Consider the following 21,254-nt stretch of genomic DNA (forward strand, 5'->3'; position numbering starts at 1 on the left):
AGGCAGGAGGATCGCTTGAGACTGGGGTTGCTGTAAGCCAGTGGTTCTCAACCTTCCTAATGCCACAACCCTTTAATACAGTTCCTCATGTTGTGGTGACCCCCAACCATAAAATTATTTTCATTGCTACAAGACCCAGAGCAAAGGCCTGTAGTCAAAATATAGAGAACCTAGACTGTGGTTTCTCAACCTTAGTACCCACTGACATTTTGGCTACATCTTTGGCATGGAGGGGTGGGGTGGCTGTCCTCTTTATTGTAGGATAGCAGCTTCCCTGGCCTCTCCTCACTAGATGCCGGTAATATCTTCCTAAGTTGTCCTCCAGATAGTAACAAATGTCTCCAGACATTTGTCCCCTGAGGGAAAATTGTTCCTGGCTGAGAGCTTCTTTCAAGTTTGCCCAGTTGTGTTGGGGCAGATGTGGTCATAGGTAGAGCCACATAAGATAATTTATGATGATCCTGGGTATGTGCATCAAAGGTATATGCCTTTCAGTTTATATATAATGATAAAATATTTTCTTTATTCATATTTGACAGATTTATTATTTGTGACTTTTGTCCTATGGGAAGAGTTAATGAGTATTACGCTATTTTCTCAGACTAGACTACTTTTTGGTTGGGGTAAGTAGTTTTTCTTGGATGAAGGAAGACGTGAAGTCATTGAATTTAACTTTGGGTCAGTTAATAGAGCTAAAATCTGGGCGGCGCCTGTGGCTCAGTGAGTAGGGCGCCAGCCCCATAAGCTGAGGGTGGCGGGTTCAAACCCAGCCCCGGCCAAACTGCAACAAAAAAATAGCCGGGCGTTGTGGCGGGCGCCTGTAGTCCCAGCTACTCGGGAGGCTGAGGCAAGAGAATCGCATAAGCCCAAGAGTTAGAGGTTGCTGTGAGCCGTGTGACGCCACGGCACTCTACCCGAGTCTCTCTTTTGTAGAGACTCTGTCTCTACAAAAAAAAAAAAAAAAATAGAGCTAAAATCTTAGAAGTCTGTTTATATTCTCCATGTAGAATTTCAGAGGTATATAGTTTAGAGGAGGTCCTCAAACTTTTTAAACGGGGCCAGTTCACTGTCCCTCAGACCATTGGAGGGCCGGACTATAGTTTAAAAAAAAAAAACACCATGAAAAATTCCTATGCACACTACACATATCTTATTTTGAAGTAAAAAAAAAAAGGGGGGGTGGGGCAAATACAATCATACTGCCTCATGTGGCCCGTGGGCTGTACGAGGACCCCTGGCTTAGAGAATAAGAAGCACAGAAATTTATGTTTAGTTTTTTGTCGTTGTTGTCCATTCCTTAGATAAGAAATGTAACTACCGGGGTGGCACCTGTGGCTCAGGGAGTAGGGCGCCAGCCCCATATACCGGAGGTGGCAGGTTCAAACCTGGCCCCGCCAAAAACAAAAAAAAGAAATGTAACTAATTTATTGTTGTCTTGTCTCCAAATCCTGGCACACAGTGAGAACATAGTAAATATTTGTTGAAATGAATCTTGAGTACTTTGGTCAATGTGTGGTATTTAACTTTCTGGGCCTAAGGCTTTTCTAATTGTGAATCAGAATTGGTAAGTACAATTTTTCTTGCTCAACTTCCAGGAGCCTTTAGGAGGATGAGTTAAATAATGGATTGATAGTGAAACTAATCTACTGAACGTACAGTTTTTATTTTTTTTTTTTTTTATTTATTTTTTTTGTAGAGACAGAGTGTCACTTTATGGCCCTCGGGTAGAGTGCCATGGCATCACACAGCTCACAGCAACCTCCAACTCCTGGGCTTAAGCGATTCTCTTGCCTCAGCCTCCCGAGTAGCTGGGACTACAGGCACCCGCCACAACGCCCAGCTATTTTTTTGTTGCAGTTCAGCCGGGGCCGGGTTTGAACCCGCCACCCTCGGTATATGGGGCCGGCGCCTTACCGACTGAGCCACAGGCGCTGCCCGAACGTATAGTTTTTAAAGTGATGCACAAGAAGCTAAACTTACTGCCCCAGTCTTAGAACATATCTCTCAAAGGTGATTGATAGGCTTTCACTTTCCATACTCAAAGCTACAGCAGCAGCTGTGTTTTACAGTATGATCAGCAAAACTGACGTGTATATTCCTAGACTAGTCCAGACAGGATCTTTTTTACTGCTTTCCAATTCCAAAATCTATTCTTTCCTTATATTGGTCTTTATATCTGACTTCATTCCTGTGTACTCTGAGAATGCCTACAGCCTGAGGCTCTGTGCTCTGGAATTCATTTAGTCACAGTCTGGATAACCATCCTAAAAGGGAATCTGAGAATTTCCATAATAGGAATGAACATGAGCAAGAAAAGTAGTAAGTGATCTTATCTATCTGAGACAATCTTCTAGCTTTTAATTACAATGAGATTAGTCAGTCCATACAAATGAACCCAGATAGTCTACAGAGCTTGTACTTCTTTTTAGACTATCCTAGGTATACTAGGTAACTCATTAACCTCAAAAGAAATTAATATTTCAAGAAATTGTACTCAGGAAATGAAGTATGAAATATGCTAAGCCTACTTTTGTCACACCCATGCTCATTGCCACCATTGTAGACAAATTGTAATTATGGAGCTATTAGAGGTAATTTTATACAAATCCTTCCTTTTACAGATGAGGAAACTGAAGCTCAGAGAAGTTAGACAAGTCACAACATACAAAAGTTTGTAGCTGAACCAGGACTAGAACCCAGAGTTGCTGGATTTTGGTAGAGACCACTTTTTCACTATACAAATGGTCACAATTTGATGCCCACAGGAGCAAAGCAGAAGCAAAAACCAGTGAATTGGGCTGGGAGTAAAGTAGGTAGTGGTGGGAAATGTGTCCAACTGGGGACACATCCCGTCCGAATGGGACAGCTTCTGCTCAGCTTCAGCCCACTGTTGCCCTGTTGGCCCCTGTGTTGCCAGGGCCTCTGATTTTTTGGTTTTTTTTTTTTTACAAAGGAAGATAGAAATAAAGATTTTTATGTGAAATCTCCTGATGTTTAAATATTACAATTCGGGCAGTGCCTGTGGCTCAAGGAGTAGGGCGCCGCGCCCTTATACCGGGGGTGGCAGGTTCGAACCTGGCCAAAAACTGCAAAAAAAAAAAAAAAAAAAAAGAAGAGTAACTATTACTATTCATGCTAACAACAAATCTGTGTGCCATATCTATCCGTTCTAGAGCCACCAATTTGAAACCTCATGTGTATTCCATAGTCTATGGTAGAGTGGAGACAAGTTCCTTTTTCCTAATTCCTACTAAACTGTTCCTAACTTCATGCCTTTCCCTCCTCCATTTTTAAAATAAGGAAGCAGATATTTACTGAGCATTTATTGTGTGCTGGCTCCTATGGTAGACGCTGTCATGTGACATTGCCCTATGGTACCTTCTTTAAGATTTTCACTCAAAGCCCTATATGTAATTTATCTTCTCTACTTTTAGTTACAAATATATAGTTTATTTACTTATATTTAAATTATTCATTTAATAACTTCTAGCATCAGATCATTTAATAACTTCTAGCATCAGATCAGGTGACAGAAGTGACATCAGATAGGCTGGATATCCACAGAAACAATCAGCTCTAACTAAAGGCTTTAACTTTTTATTTTTTGGAGACAGGCTATCACTCTGTTGCCCAAGCTAGAGTGCAGTGGTGCCATCAGAGCTCCTTGCTTTAATTTGTTTGTTTGTTTTTTAAGACAGCCCACCTTCTAGTCTTGCAATATGGTGAAGAGTCTTGCAGTAAAACAGCATTCCTTCCTCCCGCGGCTGCCTGACCTAAGGGTTCTCCTTTTGGCTTTTGCTTCCTACTTGGATTTCTATTTTGTTTATTTTTCCCCCTGAAACCTAACTGGGGCATTCTGTTTTCTAAGCTTTGCACGCCCCTCTACACTCTCAGAGAACTAATCTTAACAGGGTTAATAAAGAATGCCCATATTCCACCTGCTAGTTTTTCTGTCACACACTTGTAAGACAGCACTCAGCTTTTGTTCCTTTTCTTTCACAATTCCTTAAATGGCTCTTGTCCTAGATTATGAGTCCAGAAAGGTGGCTTAAGCTTCTGGGAAATACGTCTTTCAGGCTAGCAGTCATGTGTATCTGAAAATGGACAGCTTGGTCATTTAAAAATATTTTCTTGCTTTAGTCTCATCTAATGCCTGGCCTAATAATCTCCATATCTTGCTGAAAGTACTCTGGGAGGCCGAGATGGGTGGATTGCCTGAGCTCACAGGTTTGAGACCAACCTGAGCCAGAGCGAGTCCTTGTCTCTAAAAATAGCTGGGCGTTGTGGCAGGCGCCTGTAGTTCCAGCTACTTTGGAGGCTAAGGCAAGAGAATCTCTTAAGCCCAAGAGTTGGAGGTTGCTGTGAGCTATGATGCCATGGTACTCTATCAAGAGTGACAAAGTAAGACTCTGTCTCAAAAAAATAAAAATAAAGGCTTAGCGCCTGTAGCTCAGCAGCTAGGGCACCAGCCACATACACCGGAACTGGCGGATTCAAACACCGCCCTGGGCTTGCCAAACAATAACGACAACTGCAGCCAAAAAATAGCCAGGCTTTGTGGCGGGGGCATGTAGTCCCAGCTACTTGGGAGTCTGAGGCAAGAGACTCGCTTACGCCCAAAAGTTCATGGTTGCTGTGAGCTGTGACGCCATGGCACTGAGGGTAATATAGTAAGACTATCTCAAAATAAATAAATAAATAAATAAAATAATCAATCTATGGCTTTGCCCATTTCCAAAGAACATTTGTTCTGATTGTTTCAATAGTATTTGTGGCAAGCACTGGATATAAATGATATGACCAAAGGTGTAGTATTTGCCAGTTAGCAAACCTATTTCTGGAAATAATCTTCTAAAGGATGTATTACAACGTTCACATTTTTTCCCCATTCTAACAAAAGATCAGGGGGAAATAAGAGCTGTGTTTGATTTAGATGTTAAATAGCAGTCTCTCTGCTGTTACTGATGCAGGCTAAAGAGCCATCTGGTTTTTCTGCCCTAGTCAATACAGTTAATTAGACAGGCATGCCATTTTCCAGAGAATAATTAATCAATTACTAGGAAGGAGCCTTTAGAGAGAACTGTATAAGTTGATCAGTACTCAGTGAATAGTAACTGATTGATGCGTTTCCTTCTTCATCAGCAGACACTGGGGAATATCAAATGCTGTTCAAGCACGCACATGCCACATGCACACGTAAACACGCATGAGTGTGTTCCTCTTTCCATCTTACCTATCAAGCAGTGAGTGATTTTTCTGTTAGCAAAAGACCTGTGAAGATATATTCTGAGTTATTCTTGAAGTATATCAGGTGATGGCTTTTCCCTTTTGCCTTCTAGAACTCGGATTCTTTGGGGGTGCCATTTTTGTTTATATCCATATATCTAAATCCAGTGAGGCCTTAGAATTATAGTGACAGGGAGTTATCCAAATTAGTCTTTCCTTTAGCTTAATTTAACCATTATGATATAAAGGAGTTAGGGATAAATAGTTGCTTTGCATAAGAGTACTAATAAATCTGAATCCATCCCTCACCCCTACTGAAACTTCTCTTTAGTACATTGTTTTACTGTGGCAGGCTGCATTTAGGTCCTTCTTTGAACCTCCAAGTTACTAAAAATTTCTTGGGACCTGGGTGACTTTCTATATTTAAATGCGTGGGCTTTTCTGGGTATTCAGCTAGCAACACACCTTTTCTTTTTTTTTTTTTTTGTAGAGACAGAGTTTCACTTTATGGCCCTCGATAGAGTGCCATGGCATCACACAGCTCACAGCAACCTCCAACTCCTGGGCTTAAGCGATTCTCTTGCCTCAGCCTCCTGAGTAGCTGGGACTACAGGTGCCCGCCACAACGCCTGGCTATTTTTTTGTTGCAGTTTGGCCGGGCTGGGTTTGAACCCGCCACCCTCGGCATATGGGGCTGGCACCCTATCCGCTGAGCCACAGGCGCCGCCGAGACTCTTGTCTCTTTAAAAAAAAAAAAAAAAAAAATTGGGCCATGCCTGTGGCTCAGTGAGTAGGGCGCTGGCCCCATATACCGAGGGTGGCGAGTTCAAACCCTGCCCCCTGCCAAACTGCAACAAAAAAATAGCTGGGTGTTGTGGTGGGCACCTGTAGTCCCAGCTACTCCGGAGGCTGAGGCAAGAGAATCGCCTAAGCTCAAGAGCTGGAAGTTGCTGTGAGCTGTGATGCAACAGCACTCTACTGAGGGTGACAGGTGAAGATTCTGTCTCTTAAAAAAAAAAAAAATTTAAATATGGCATCTACCTTATGATCTGACATGCTCTATGGGTCTCCTACCTTCCTTTCAACTTGGGCGTTTTGTGAAATGGGGACTTTTATTGCCTAGATCAGGTGTCCTCAAACTTTTTAAACAGGAGGCCAATTCACTGTCCCTCAGACCGTTGGAGGGCTGGACTATAGTCTAAAAAAAAAAAACTATTAACAAATTCCTATACACACTGCACATATTTTGAAGTAAAAAACAAAACGGGAACAAATACAATTCACACCGCTTCATGTGTGAATCCCGCAGGCCGCAGTTTGAGGACACCTGGCCTAGATGATGGATAATCTAAATCATTCTCTCTCCTTCTTTGGAGCCCTGCCTGGTTCTTCCCAGGATACAAGGTAAAAGACTTATATGAAGCGAGTTTTTAATTTGTGGTTTACCCCTCATCATTTAGAATGAGATGAAAAAAGAACTTAGAGAAGGTAATGAATCGCAACTTGGCCACAAACTTAATATCACCTTATTGGCTCGGCGCCTATAGCACAGTGATTACAGTGCCAGCCACATGCACTGAGGCTGGTAGGTTCGAGCCCCACAGGGGCCAGCTAACCAACAATGACAACTACAACAAAAAAATAGCCGGGTGCTATGGCAGGTACCTGTAGTCCCGGCTACTTGGGAGGCGAGGCAAGGGGCTTAAGCCCAAGAGTTAGAGGTTGCTGTGAGCTGTGATGCCACAGCATTCTACCGAGGGCAACATAATAAGACTGTGTCTCAAAAAAAAAAAAAATATATATATATATATAATACACCACCTTATTTAGGTGGTATTTAGTCCTTCTAAAACTGAATAGTAATCTTCAAGGTTTTTCACTGTAGTGTTTTAAGTGTGAATGTTAGTTGTGAAGTCATATATCACAAAAGGGAATAAAAATGTTAAACATAGGAATTTGGGGTAACCATTTTTTTAATCACATTTCTGTAGCTTGCCTAGGTACTTAGGGCTATCAGCTCCAAATGTTTCTGTGATCTAGGCTAGTAGCCCTTTACTACAGTCAGCTTCAGACCCCAAACACCAGATTCCCCAAGTGAGAATCAGCACATACTGTTTGAAATTAGATATCAAGATAAAAAGGAAAGAAGAGAGAAAGAAACCTATATACCTCCCGTTAAACCACTTGAAGTGAAGTTCAATTTCTGGTTAATTTAAATAACTATTGTGTTTCTTAAATTGTAATAAAATTTTTGCCTTTGGGTTTCTTTTGGTCATGATTACCATTGGCACTATTTGGTCTTTGTTTTCTCACTTATGTTTCCTCTCATCCCACAGTAGACATTTGGGAGATAGCCCACTGAGACTTGCAGTACCCTGCCGGTCCTCATTCAGAGCCTCCACTCAGCTTGAGTACAAGAGGCAATGGCCCTTCCAACACAGCTTTAGAAGACAGGAATCTTTCCAGCTGCTCTGATATTAAATGTATCTCTCTGTACTCAGCTTACTTGAAATAATCTTTATTTCTACATAGTTTTAAAAAAAAAAAAAAAAAGGAAAAAGGACAGACAAAAAAGCTTAATGGGTACCTCTTAACTTTCAAATAGCCAGAACTCTGTTCTCTCTCCCAGAATACCCTTCTCTTAGATATTCACATAATTTGCTCCCTCATTTCCTTCAGAGCTCTGTTCAAAATGTTCTTTTATCAGAGAGGCCTTCTGTGACCACCCCATATAAATTGGAAACTAACACCCGCAGCACTCCCTGTATGTCGTAACCTACTGTTTAATTTTTCACTATACCCCTTACCACTGGACACATTATATTTTTGTTTGACTTTTTTCCTCTGCCTACCTACATTATATATGTATATAACTTTTTCTTCTCCCACTCAATAGAATATAAGCTTCAGAAGGGCCAAGTTGGGGTCTCTTTTGATCAACTCTGCACTCCCTTTCCTGGAACAATGCCCAGTTCGTAGTAGACATTCAATAAGTACTTGTTTAATGATAAAGGAATGACCTCATTTTTATTTTTGTCTTCCACAGTCAGCAGTATCCCAGACAGCCAACTTTTAATGCTGGAAGGCATCCAGCAGACAGCCATGAAATGCCGTAATGAATTCCTCAGGGCAGTTTGGTGATTCCAGTATGTGTGAATAGTTAACACAGTCTGACTTGACAACAGTGGGTCAAGGCCCCCTTCTCAAAAATCATCCTGAGTTATTCTCTTCTGGTGGGCAGAAGCAGTTCCAAAAGGAAGAGAAGTCAGGAGTTCCCCTTATCCCTGAGAGGAAGCCTGTGCATTCTACACATTTTCTGCATATTTTACGAGCTGTCATATTAAATCCAACAGACCTTAACTCTGTAGGAGAGTTTTCTTCCTTCTAAGGCAGTCTTCTGAGTCAGCATTCTATCTAGGAGTCCCCTTTTACGTTTTCATGGCTTTGCCCTGGTGAATAGCTGAACACAGAGAAAAGCACTGATCCTTCACAGTGAAACAGTAAAACTTCGATCAGCCCAGCCTGGGCTCACTCTTTTTTAGTATTTATTTTTTGTTTGTTTAGTTTGTGGAAGTTGAAGTGGACAGGATCCTATATGAAATTTATAGCCTCTTTTAAACATAGGACATGAAATGATGAGATGGTGAGCAATAAATGAGTTACCTATCTCATATATAATTAATGTGGAGTTCTTTTGTGTTCTGTCCACAATTCCCCTTTTGTCTTAATTTGGGTTCAAGTTTCAGGTACAAGTAGTTTATTTGGAAATGCAGTAAACAATAGTAGCGAAGTAAGACAGAAAGGAAGGGTAATTAAGTGAACCAGCTGCAACTGTGGCCAATTGGAGTTTGATCCTGAGAGAGAAAGGGATATAGAACACACATCAGAGTTATTCTATCTAGGGACAATGACCCTGGGATATTGATACATATCGTTGATTGAGGGCTGCTCCTATAGATAATTAATTCCCCATACCCCTCACAGACGGCTAGACTTTGGAGAAAACCCTATGGATAAGAAATATGGATCCTGTCAGTTGGAGATCAGGCAAAGTATACAAAGCAGTAAGGCCTAGGGGATGTGAGCAGGGTAGCAGGAGCGAGTTACACCATGCTTCCTACTTCTGTTAAAACATGAGTACCGGGGGCGGCGCCTGTGGCTCAGTCGGTAAGGCGCCGGCCCCGGCTGAACTGCAACCAAAAAATAGCTGGGCGTTGTGGCGGGCGCCTGTAGTCCCAGCTGCTCGGGAGGCTGAGGCAAGAGAATCGCTGAAGCCCAGGAGTTGGAGGTTGCTGTGAGCTGTGTGATGCCATGGCACTCTACCGAGGGCTATAAAGTGAGACTCTGTCTCTATAAAAAAAAACAAAACAAAACAAAACATGAGTACCAGGCAGCACCTGTGGCTCAGTGGGTAGGGCGCCAGCCCCATTTACCGAGGGTGGTGGGTTCAAACCCAGCTCTGGCCAAACTGCAACAACAAAAGAGCTGGACATTGTGGTGGGCACCTGTAGTCCCAGCTACTTGAGAGGCTGAGGCAAGAGAATCATCTAAGCCCAGGAGTTGGAAGTTGCTGTGAGCTGTGACAACACAGCACTTTACCGAGGGTGATAAAGTAAGACTCTTGTCTCTTTAAAAAAAAGAAAAATGGGTGCCATTGCTTTATCTTTTCTCCTTCCATCCTTTTACTTTTTTTTTTTTTGAGACAAAGTCCCACTCTTGCCGAGGCTATCATACCATGACCTCAGCCTAGCTCACAGCAACCTCACACTCCTGGGCTCCAGTGATCCTCCTTGCCTCAGCCTCCAGAGTAACTAGGACTGCAGGCACTTACCACAACACCCAGCTAATTTTTCTATTTTAAGCAGAGATAGGGGTCTCACTCTTTCCCAAGCTAGGTTTTGAACTCCTAAACTCAAGTGATCCTCCCACCTGGGCCTCCTAGAGTACTAGAATTATAGGTGTGAACCACCACACCTGCTCCATCCTTTCACCTTTTATTTATTTATTAATTTATTTATTTATTGTTATTCTTTTTTTTTTTTTGAGACAGAGACTCACTTTTTCGCTCTTGGTAGAGTGCTGTGGTGTCACAGCTCACAGCAACCTCAAACTCTTGGGCTCAAGTGATTCTCTTGTCTCAGCCTCCTGAATAGCTGGGACTACGGGTGCCTGCCACAGCACCTGGATAGTTTTAGAGAGGGGGTTGTGCTCTTGCTCAGGCTGGTCTTGAGGCTGTGAGCTCAGGCAATCCACCCGCCTCAGCCTCCCAGAGTGCTAGAATTACAGTGGTGAGCCACCACGCCTAGCCTCATCCTTTTACCTTTTAAACCGCAGTTCTCCTTTTTAAGCATATAATTTAGTTGTGTTAAGTACAAATATTCACATCACCACTATCCATCTCTAAAACTTCATCATCTCATCCTGGAACTCTATACCAATTAAAAACTACTTTCCTGTTCACTCTCCCTGCACTGCCTGGAAATCACTATTCTACTTGGTCTCTATGATTTGACTACTCTAGGTACACGTAAGTGGAATCACATAGTATTTGTTTTTTTGTGAGTAGCTTATTTTACTTAGCATAATGACCTCAAGGTTTATTCACATTGCAACATGTGGGAGAATTTCCTTCCTTTCTTTTTAAGGATGAATAATGTTCCATTGTACGTATATACCACATTTTCTTTATACATTCACCTGTCCATAAACATTTGGGTGATTTCTACCTTATGGCTATTGTGAATATGCTGCTGTGAACGTGGATGTACAAGTATCTCTTTGAGGCCCTACTTTAAATTCTTTGGATATATACCTACACCTAAAAGTAGAATTGCTGGATAATATGGTAAATCTGTTTTTTTATTTCTGAGGAACTGCCATGCTGTTTTCCTTAGTGGCTATTCCATTTCATATTCCCACCAAAAATTCAAAAGGGTTCTTGGCGGCGCCTGTGGCTCAGTGAGTAGGGCGCCAGACCCATGTACCTAGGGAGGCAGGTTCAAACCCGGCCCCCGCCAAACTGCAACAACGAAAATAGCCAGGAATTGTGGCCAGTGCCTGTGGTCCTAGTTACTCCGTAGGCTGAGGCAAGAGAATCGCCTAAGCCAAGGAGTTGGAGGTTGCTGTGAGCTGTGACACCATGGCACTCTGCCGAGGGTGACAAAGTGAGACTCTGTCTCAAAAAAAAAAAGAAGGGGGGGGGGTTCTTAATTTTTCCACATCATCACAAACATTTGTTATTTTTTATCTTTTATTTTAATTCTTTAATGTGGTTATAAAGTGCATAAAATTTAGCATCTTAGCTGGATGTGGTTGTGTGCAACACCTGAAGTCCCAGGTATTCACAAGGCTGGGACAGAAGCATCATTTGAGCCCAGGAGTTTGAAACCAGCCTGGCCAACAGAGTGAGATGCTGTCTTAAAAAAAAAAACAACTATTTTAACCATTTCTAAGTGTACAGTTCACTAGTGTAATTATATTCACGTTATTGTGCAACCAATCTCTGGACTTTTTTACCTGACAAAATTGAAACTCTGTACCCATTAAAAAACAAAAGCCCGGGGCAGTGCCTGTGGCTCAGTGGGTAGGGTGCCGGCCCCATATACCAAGGGTGGCAGGTTCAAACCTGGCCCCGGCCAAACTGCAATAAAAAACAAAAGCCCCATTTTCCCCAGGACCCCTTAGGTTCTGGTAACCATCATTCTGTTTCTATGTATTTGACTACTCTAGAAACCTCATACAAATAGAAGAATACAGTGTTTGTCTTTTTATGATGGGCTTTTTTCACTTAGTGCAATGTCCTAAAGGTTAATTTCTGTTGTATCATGTGTCAGATTTTCCTTCCTTGTTAAGATAGTCTGTGAACACTTGGGTTGCTTCTACTGTTGGCTATTGTGAATAGTGCTGCTATGGACATAGGTTGCAAATATCTGTAACCCTGTTTTTAGTCCTTTTGGATATATATATCCAGAAGTAGAATTTCTGGATTATATGATAATTATATTTTAATTTTTTGGGGGGTGATAGTAGCCATCCTGATGGATATGAGGTAGTATCTCACTGTTGATTTGTATTTCCCTATTTATTAATGATGTTGAACATCTTTTCATGTGCTTATTTGCCATTTGTATATGGCTATGCTATTATATGTTCTTTGGAAAAATGTCTATTCATGTCCTTTGCCCATTTTTATTTTTTTTTTAATTGAGCTGCAATAAACAGTCTAGTACAATTGTCCTTATGATAAAAGGATTTTTTTCCTTCTGGGTAGATGCCCAGTAATGGGATTGCAGGATCAAATGAGAGGTCTAGCTTGAGTGCTTTGAGGTTTCGACATACTTCCTTCCAGAAAGGTTGTACTAGTTTGCAGTCCCACCAGCAGTGTAAAAGTGTTCCCTTCTCTCCACATCCACGCCAGCATCTGCAGTTTTGAGATTTTGTGATGTGGGCCATTCTCACTGGGGTTAGATGATATCTCAGGGTTGTTTTGATTTGCATTTCTCTAATATATAGAGATGATGAACATTTTTTCATGTGTTTGTTAGCCATTCGTCTGTCATCTTTAGAGAAAGTTCTATTCATGTCTCTTGCCCATTGATATATGGGATTGTTGGCTTTTTTCTTTTTTTTTTTTGTAGAGACAGAGTCTCACTTTATGGCCCTCGGTAGAGTGCCGTGGCCTCACACAGCTCACAGCAACCTCCAACTCCTGGGCTTAAGCGATTCTCTTCCTCAGCCTCCCGAGTAGCTGGGACTACAGGCGCCCGCCACAAAGCCCGGCTATTTTTTGGTTGCAGTTTGGCCGGGGCCGGGTTTGAACCCGCGACCCTCAGGTATATGGGGCCGGCGCCTTACCGACTGAGCCACAGGTGCCGCCCGATTGTTGGCTTTTTTCATGTGGATTAATTTGAGTTCTCTATAGATCCTAGTTACCAAGCTTTTGTGTGATTGAAAATATGCAAATACCCTTTCCCATTGTGTAGGTTGTCTCTTTGCTTTGGTTATTGTCTCCTTAGCTGTACAGAAGCTTTTCAGTTTAATGAAGTCCCATTTGTTTATTTTTGTTGTTGTTGCAATTGCCATGGCAGTCTTCTTCATGAAGTCTTTCCCCAGGCCAATATCTTCCAGTGTTTTTCCTATGCTTTCTTTGAGGATTTTTATTGTTTCATACCTTAAATTTAAGTCCTTTATCCATCTTGAATCAATTTTCGTGAGTGGGGAATGGTGTGGGTCCAGTTTCAGTCTTTTACATGTAGACATCCAGTTCTCCCAACACCGTTTATTGAATAGGGAGTCTTTCCCACAAGGTATGTTCTTGTTTGGTTTATCGAGATTAGGTGGTTGTAAGTTTCATTTCCTGGTTTTCTATTCGATTCCAAGTGTCTATGTCTCTATTTTTGTGCCAGTACCATGCTGTCTTGACCACTATGGCTTTGTAGTACAGACTAAAATCTGGTATGCTGATGCCCCCAGCTTTATTTTTATTACTAAGAACTGCCTTAGCTATATGGGTTTTTTTCTGGTTCCATACAAAATGCAGAATCATTTTTTCCAAATCTTGAAAGTACGATGTTGGTATTTTGATAGGAATGGCATTGAATAGGTAGATTGCTTTGGGAAGTATAGACATTTTAACAATGTTGATTCTTCCCAGCCATGAGCATGGTATGTTCTTCCATTTGTTAATATCCTCTGCTATTTCCTTTCTGAGGGTTTCATAATTTTCTTTATAGAGGTCCTTCACCTCCTTCGTTAGGTATATTCCTAGGTATTTCATTTTCTTTGAAACTATGGTGAAGGTGAAGGGAGTTGTGTCCTTAATTAGCTTCTCATCTTGACTGTTATTGGTGTATACAAAGGCTACTGACTTGTGGACATTGATTTTATATCCTGAAACATTACTGTATTTTTTGATGACTTCTAGGAGTCTTGTGGTTGAGTCTTTGGGGTTCTCTAAGTATAGGATCATGTCATCAGCAAAGAGGGAGAGTTTGACCTCCTCTGCTCCCATTTGGATTCCCTTTATTTCCTTGTCTTGCCTAATTCTATTGGCTAGAACTTCCAGCACTATGTTGAATAGTAAAGGTGACAGAGGACAACCTTGTCTGGTTCCAGTTCTAGGGGGAAAAGCTTTCAGTTTTACTCCATTTAGTAAAATATTGGCTGTGGGTTTGTCATAGATAGCTTCAATCAGTTTTAGAAATGTGCCACCTATGCGTATACTCTTCAGTGTTCTAATTAGAAAAGGATGCTGGATTTTATCAAATGCTTTTTCTGCATCTATTGAGAGGATCATGTGATCTTTATTTTTGCCTGTGTTAATATGGTGGATAACGTTTATGGACTTGCGTATGTTATACCAGCCTTGCATCCCTGGGATGCCTTTGCCCATTTTTAAAATCATACTTTTTATTGTTAAGGAAGCTTCTTGATTGAAATATAACTAGATTAGTCTTTGGGTTTCCTTTCCTTGAGCATATCTGGAGTGTTTTTGTTTTTGTTAGTTTCTACACATAGCATTGAGAACATATTTGTTTTTGTTTTTCATTTTGTTTAATGAGATAGCATCTCACCATGTTGCCCAGGCTGGTCTCTGAACTGTCTCATAACTCCTTGGCTCAGGCAGTCCTTTCACCTTATCTTCCCAAATAGTTGGGATTATAGGTATGAGCCACCAAGCTCTGTGATTCTTGAGCATGTTTGTGTAGTGACTTATTAAGTCATTTGGGCTGGTAGTTTAAGGACTTTCAGGTCTGATCCAAAATAGACTTTTTTTTCACAGAATAATCACAGAGTCTTAGAATTAAATGAGCCTCAGAGAGCAACCAGTTCAGTTCTCATTTTGCAGATGAGGAAACTGAAACCACTACTTCATCCACCATATCCTAACTCTTGTGGGCAGCATTTTCCTTATCTTTAAATTTAACTGCCACTGGGTACAAGCAAGACCTGTCCCTAAAAACAGCAACAGGCCAGGCGCGATGGCTCACGCCCATAAGCCTAGCACTCTTGGAGGCCAAGGGGAATGGATTGCCTGAGCTCACAGGTCTGAGCCAGAGCAAGACTCCATCTCTAAAAATAGCCAGGCATTGTGGCAGGAGCCTGTAGTCCCAGCTACTTGGGAAGCTGAGGCAAGAGAATTGCAAGAGACAGAGTCTCACTCTATCACCTTCAGTAGAACTGTGGCATCACAGTTCACAGCAACCTCCAACTCCTGGGCTTAGGTGATTCTTTTACCTCCGCCTCCTGAGTAGCTTGGACTATAGGTGCCCGCCACAACACCGGCTATTTTTTGTTACAGTTTGGCCGGGGCCAGGTTGGAAAAACCGCCACCCTTGGTATATGGGGCCGATGCCTTACCCACTGAACCACAGGTGCCGCCCAATAAATTGATTTTTAAATGGTTACAAGGTATTTACATTAGATATGAGATTGTGTGATTTATACTTATCTGGAATTGATCAGTGTCATTTTAAAATTCAAAGTTTTCTTTAGAAAACTGTAGGCTTGTTCTTTTTTTAAGAGAAAGAAACAGGTGAAGTCAAAAGACAGGAAGAAATGCTGCCCTCAACTTAAAGTAAAACACTTATGTTAATCTTTGGAAATAAATGAGCTATCAGAATTGCTCACTTGTTGCTATTTAGGCAATGTTAGACAATGTTTTTATAAGTCTAAATTAAAATAAGTTGGCATAGTGTTCTATCTTTTTTTTTTTTTGAGACAGAGCCTTACTATGTCGCCCTTGGTAGAGTGCCTCCCAGGTAGCTGGGAATGCCTGGCTATTTTTTTGTTGTAGTTCTCATTGTTGTTTGGCAGGCCAGGCTGGATTCGAACCTACCAGCTCCAGTGTATGTGGCTGCGCTCTAGCTGCTGAATTACAGGCGCCCAGCCATGTTCTATCTTTTTGAAATTAAACAGTTTAAAGCTGCCACATAAAAGGGGATTGCTTATGCCCCTGGCACTAACTTGTGGGTGTGTTGGCAGTGGCTTTCTTTTCAGAGATACCGGCTCACAACCCGCAAGTTCAGGATCTCTGGGAAGCTTTTACCTTTTATTTTCTGTATTAAAAATTTTTTAAATGGGCTCGGCGCCTGTGGCTCAAGCGGCTAAGGCACCAGCCACATACACCTGAGCTGGTGGGTTCAAATCCAGCCCAGGCCCACCAAACAATGATGGCTGCAACCAAAAAATAGCCAGGCGTTGTGGCAAGCACCTGTAATCCCAGCTACTTGGGAGGCAGAGGCAGGAGAATCGCTTGCGCCCAGGAGTTGGAGGTTGGTGTGAGCTGTGATGCCACGGTAGTCTCCCCAGGGGGACAGCTTGAGACTGTCTCCAAAAAAAAAATTTTTTTTTTAAATGGGTGGCATCTGTAGCTCAAGCAGCTAAGGCGCCAGCCACATACACCAGAGCTGGTGAGTTTGAATCTGGCCCGGGCCTGCCAAAGGATGACAACTACAACCAAAAAAATAGCCAGGTGTTCTGGTGGGCTCCTGTAGTTCCAGCTACTCAGGAGGCAGAGGCAAGAGAATCGCTTAAGCCCAGGAGTTGGAGGTTGCTGTGAGCTGTGACACTACGGCACTCTACCCAGGGCGATAGCTTGAGGCTCTGTCTCAAAGAAAAAAAAATTTTTACTTTATTATTTATTTATTATTATTTTTTTTTTTGTAGAGACAGAGTCTCACTGTACCGCCCTCGGGTAGAGTGCCGTGGCGTCACACAGCTCACAGCAACCTCCAGCTGTTGTGCTTACGCGATTCTCTTGCCTCAGCCTCCCGAGCAGCTGGGACTACAGGCGCCCGCCACAACGCCCGGCTATTTTTTTGTTGCAGTTTGGCCGGGGCTGGGTTTGAACCCGCCACCCTCGGCATATGGGGCCGGCGCCCTACTCACTGAGCCACAGGTGCCGCCCAGAAAAAAAAAAAATTTTTAAATGGTAGTAAAATATACATAACATGAGATGTATTGTTTTAACCATTTTTTTTTTTTTTTTTTGGTAGAGACAGAGTCTCACTTTATGGCCCTCAGTAGAGTGCCATGGCATCACACAGCTCACAGCAACCTCCAACTCCTGGGCTTAAGTGATTCTCCTGCCTCAGCCTCCCGAGTAGCTGGGACTACAGGCGCCCGCCACAACGCCCAGCTATTTTTTTGTTGCAGTTTGGCCGGGGCCGGGTTTGAACCCGCCACCCTCGGTATATGGGGCCGGCGCCTTACTGACTGAGCCACAGGAGCCGCCCTGTTTTAACCATTTTTAAGTAATATAGTTCAGTGGCATTAAGTACATTCACATTATTGTGCAACCCTCACCGTCTGTCTCCATAACTTTTTTTTTTTTTTTGAGACAGAGCCTCAAGCTGTCACCCTGGGTAGAGTGCTGTGACATCACAGCTCACAGCAACCTCAAACTCCTGGGCTCAAGCGATTCTCCTGCCTCTACCTCCCAAGTAGCTGGGACCACAGGCGCCCTCCACAACGCCTGGCTATTTTTTGGTTGCCCCCGTCATTGTTGTTTGGCGGGCCCAGGCTGGATTCGAACTTGCCAGCTCAGGTGTATGTGGCTGGCACCTTAGTCGCTTAAGCCACAGGCACCGAGCCATGAAGATTTATTTTTTTGTTGTTGCAGGTTGACCGGGGCCAGGTTTGAACCTGCCCTTCCCCACCCCTCCACCCGTATATGGGACTGGCGCCCTACTCACTGAGCCACAGGCGCCACCTCAATCTCCAGAACTTTTTCATCAACCTAAACTAAAACTTTGTACCCCTGAGCACTAACTCCACTAGTCAGTCCTATCCCAGGTCCTGGCACCCACCATTCTGTTTCTGTGATTTTCAGAACTCTTAAGTACCTCACGGGATGTTTATCTTCTTTTGTCTACATATTTCACTTACTATAATGTTGTCAAGGTTTACCTATATCACAGCATGTGTCTGAATGATAGTTGGGGCACGGTGGCTCATGCCTATAATCCTAGCACTCTGGAAGGGTAGAGGTGGGTGGATTGTCTGGGCTCAGGAATTTGAGACCAGCCTGAGCAAGAGCCAGACCCTGTCTCTAAAAATAGCTAAGCATTGTGGCTGGTGCCTGTAGTCCCAGCTAGTCAGGAGGCTGAGGCAAGAGAATTGCTTGAGCCCAAGAATTTGAGGTTACTATGAGCTGTGACACCACAGCACTCTACCCAGAGTGATGCAGTGATACTCCATCTCAAAAAAAAAAAAAAAATAGTCTGAATAATATTTCATTGTGTATTGCCACATTTTGTTTATTCATTCATCTGTTGATGGACACCTGGGTTATTTTTACCTTTTGGCTATTATAAATAATGCTACTAATGAACTTGGTGTTATAGGTTTCTGTTAGAGTCCCTGCTTTCAGTTTTAGGATATTTATCTAGGATTAGAATTGCTGGGTCAGATGGTAGTTCTATTTCCATTGTTTTGAGGAATTGCTATACTGTTTTCCACAGTAGCTGTACCATTATACCTTCCTACTACCAGTGTAGAAGGGTTACACTTTATCCACATCCCTCCCAATTCTTTTTTGTGTTTTTGGAAATAGCCATTCTAATGGGTGTGAAAGAATATTTCATTGTGGTTTTCATTTGCATTTCCCTAATTATTAGATTGAGCATCTTTTCATGTATTTATTGGCCATTTGTATGTCTTTGGAGTAACGTCTGTTCAAATCCTTTGCCCCTTTTTGGAGTAGGCCATTTTTTGTTGTTGCTGCTGATTTTTAGCTAACAAGCGGCTTTTTTTTTTTTTCTCTCTCGAGGCAGAGTCTCACTACGTTGCCCTCAGTAGAATGCCATGGTGTCACAGCTCACAGCAACCTCAAACTCTTGGGCTCAAAGGAGACATTGCATCAGCCTCCCAAGTAGCTGGGAATACAGGCCCCCACCACAATGCCCAGCTATTTTTTTTGTTGTAGTTGTTATTGTTGTTTGGCAGGCCCGGGCTGTATTTGAACTCATCAGCTCCAGTGTATGTGGCTGGCACCCTAGCCACTGAGCTACAGGCGCTGAGCCGCTAACAAGTCTGGATAGGCAAGTATTTAAAGAGGGTATTTGCTGTGTACTGCCTTAATATATGCCTTTTTATCTCATTTGTTTAAAAAAATAATCTCTGTGTACATAGATAAAATATATTACACATACAGTGTATCCCAGAGTTTACCATATATACATATTTAGGGAAAATGGGAAATTTAGCTAAATGTACCTTTATTTATAAAATGTTCTTTGCAAAATTTTATAAAAGATTTATAAAAGATATCTTTACATGTTGATACATAAATTTAAAAGATAAAAATATAAAATATAACAGTATAAAATATAATATACCTCAATGATTCCCCAACAATTAAAAAAAATTCTATCCAAAAAATAAATAAATAAAATAATATGTAATGTAAACTTGTTAATTTTCCTATGTAAGATGACCTTTGTGACACCCTATATAAATCAGTATAAATTTATTACATATTATAATATGTAACATACAACATGTATTTTTTGTTTCAACAGTATATCCTTTCAGGCTCTGATGACTTCAACCTGTACATGTGGAAAATTCCTGCAGATCCAGAAGCAGGTGAGTATATCCCTAGTTCTCTTGACCTTTGGTGTGCTATGCGCTGAGATCTATAGCAATAGAGGATCTTATTTCTCTTTTAACATAATGAGCAGTTTATTGTGAAAATGACTAAAGGAACTTTTATTTTTTAATATTTTATCTTTTCTTTCTTCCTTTCCCTTTCCGTTCCCATTCCCCTTCTCCTTCCCTTCCCCTCCCTTTCCCTTTCCCTTCCCATTCCCTTCCTTCCTTTTCTTTCTTTATTTTTTTGAGACAGAGTATTACTTTGTGGCCCTCAGTACAGTGCCATGGTGTCACAGCTCACAGCAACCTCAAACTTGAGCTTAAACGATTTTCTTACCTCAGCCTCCCAAGTAGCTAGGATTATGGAGACCCGCCACAACGCCCGGCCGTTTTTTATTTTATTTTATTTTTTGTTGTTGTTGTTGTTGTTTGTTTGGTTTTTTGAGACAGAGCCTCAAGCTATTGCCCTGGGTAGAGTGCTGTGGCTTCACAGCTCACCACAACCTTCAACTCCTGGGCTCAAATGATTCCAGCCTCCCAAGTAGCTGGGACTACAGGCACCTGCCACAACGCCCAGCTGTTTTTTGGTTGAGGCTGTCATTGTTGTTTGGCGGGCCCGGGTTGGATTCAAACCCACCAGCTCAGGTGTACTACAGGCCACAGGCGCCGAGCCCGGCTGTTTTTTTTTTTTTTGAGACAAGGTCTAGCTCTGGCTTACGCTAGTCTCAAACTCATGAGCTCAGGTAATCCACCTGCCTCAGCCTCCCAGAGTGCTAGGATTACAAGCATGAGCCACTGAGCTTGGCCTGTCTTTTTTTTTTTTTTTAAGAGATAGAGTGTTGCTCTGCCATCCAGGCTGGTGGACTGCAGTGGGTCCACCATAGCTAACTGTACCCTTATGCTTCTGCCCTTAGCCTTCCAAGTAGCTGAAACTATAGGCATGTGCCACCACATCTAGCTAATGCTTTTTTTGTTTGTTTTGTTTATTAAAACTGAATTTTTTATAATTTTTAATTTTTTTTTTTTTTTTTTTTTTGAGACAGAGTCTTACCCTGTCCCTAGGTAGAGGGCCATGGCATCATTGCTCTTAGCAGCCTTAATCTCTTGGGCTCAAGCAATCCTGTTGCCTCAGCCTTCCAAGTATTTGGAAGGAGTACAGGGAGTACAGGCACCCACCACCACACTTGGCTACTTTTTCTTTTTTCATTTGTTGAGATGGGGTCTCACCCTTGCTTAGGTTAGTTTCAAACTACTGAGCTCAGGCAATCCAACCGCCTTGGCCTCCCAGAGTGCTAGGATTACAGGTGTGAGCCTCTGTGCCCAAGTAGCCTGGCATTGTGGCAGGCGCCTATAGTCTCTGCTACTCGGGAGGCTGAGGCAAGGGGATTGCTTGAGCCCAAGAGTTTTAGGCTGCTGTGAGCTATGATTCCAGG

At 42.3% G+C, this 21,254-nt stretch overlaps 1 protein-coding gene across 2 annotated transcripts in view; it reads left to right on the top strand.

The window, feature by feature from the left end:
* Positions 1-21,254, top strand: part of DCAF5 (DDB1 and CUL4 associated factor 5) — a 135,468-nt gene that overhangs the window by 88,662 nt on the left and 25,552 nt on the right. For both annotated transcript variants that reach the window (XM_053601783.1, XM_053601784.1), the window contains exon 7: positions 19,749-19,815. In XM_053601783.1, the coding sequence (XP_053457758.1) occupies positions 19,749-19,815 (67 nt within the window). The remainder of the gene's footprint in view (positions 1-19,748; positions 19,816-21,254) is intronic.

This window comes from Nycticebus coucang, chromosome 9, assembly GCF_027406575.1.
Source record: "Nycticebus coucang isolate mNycCou1 chromosome 9, mNycCou1.pri, whole genome shotgun sequence".
Taxonomy (NCBI): domain Eukaryota; kingdom Metazoa; phylum Chordata; class Mammalia; order Primates; family Lorisidae; genus Nycticebus; species Nycticebus coucang.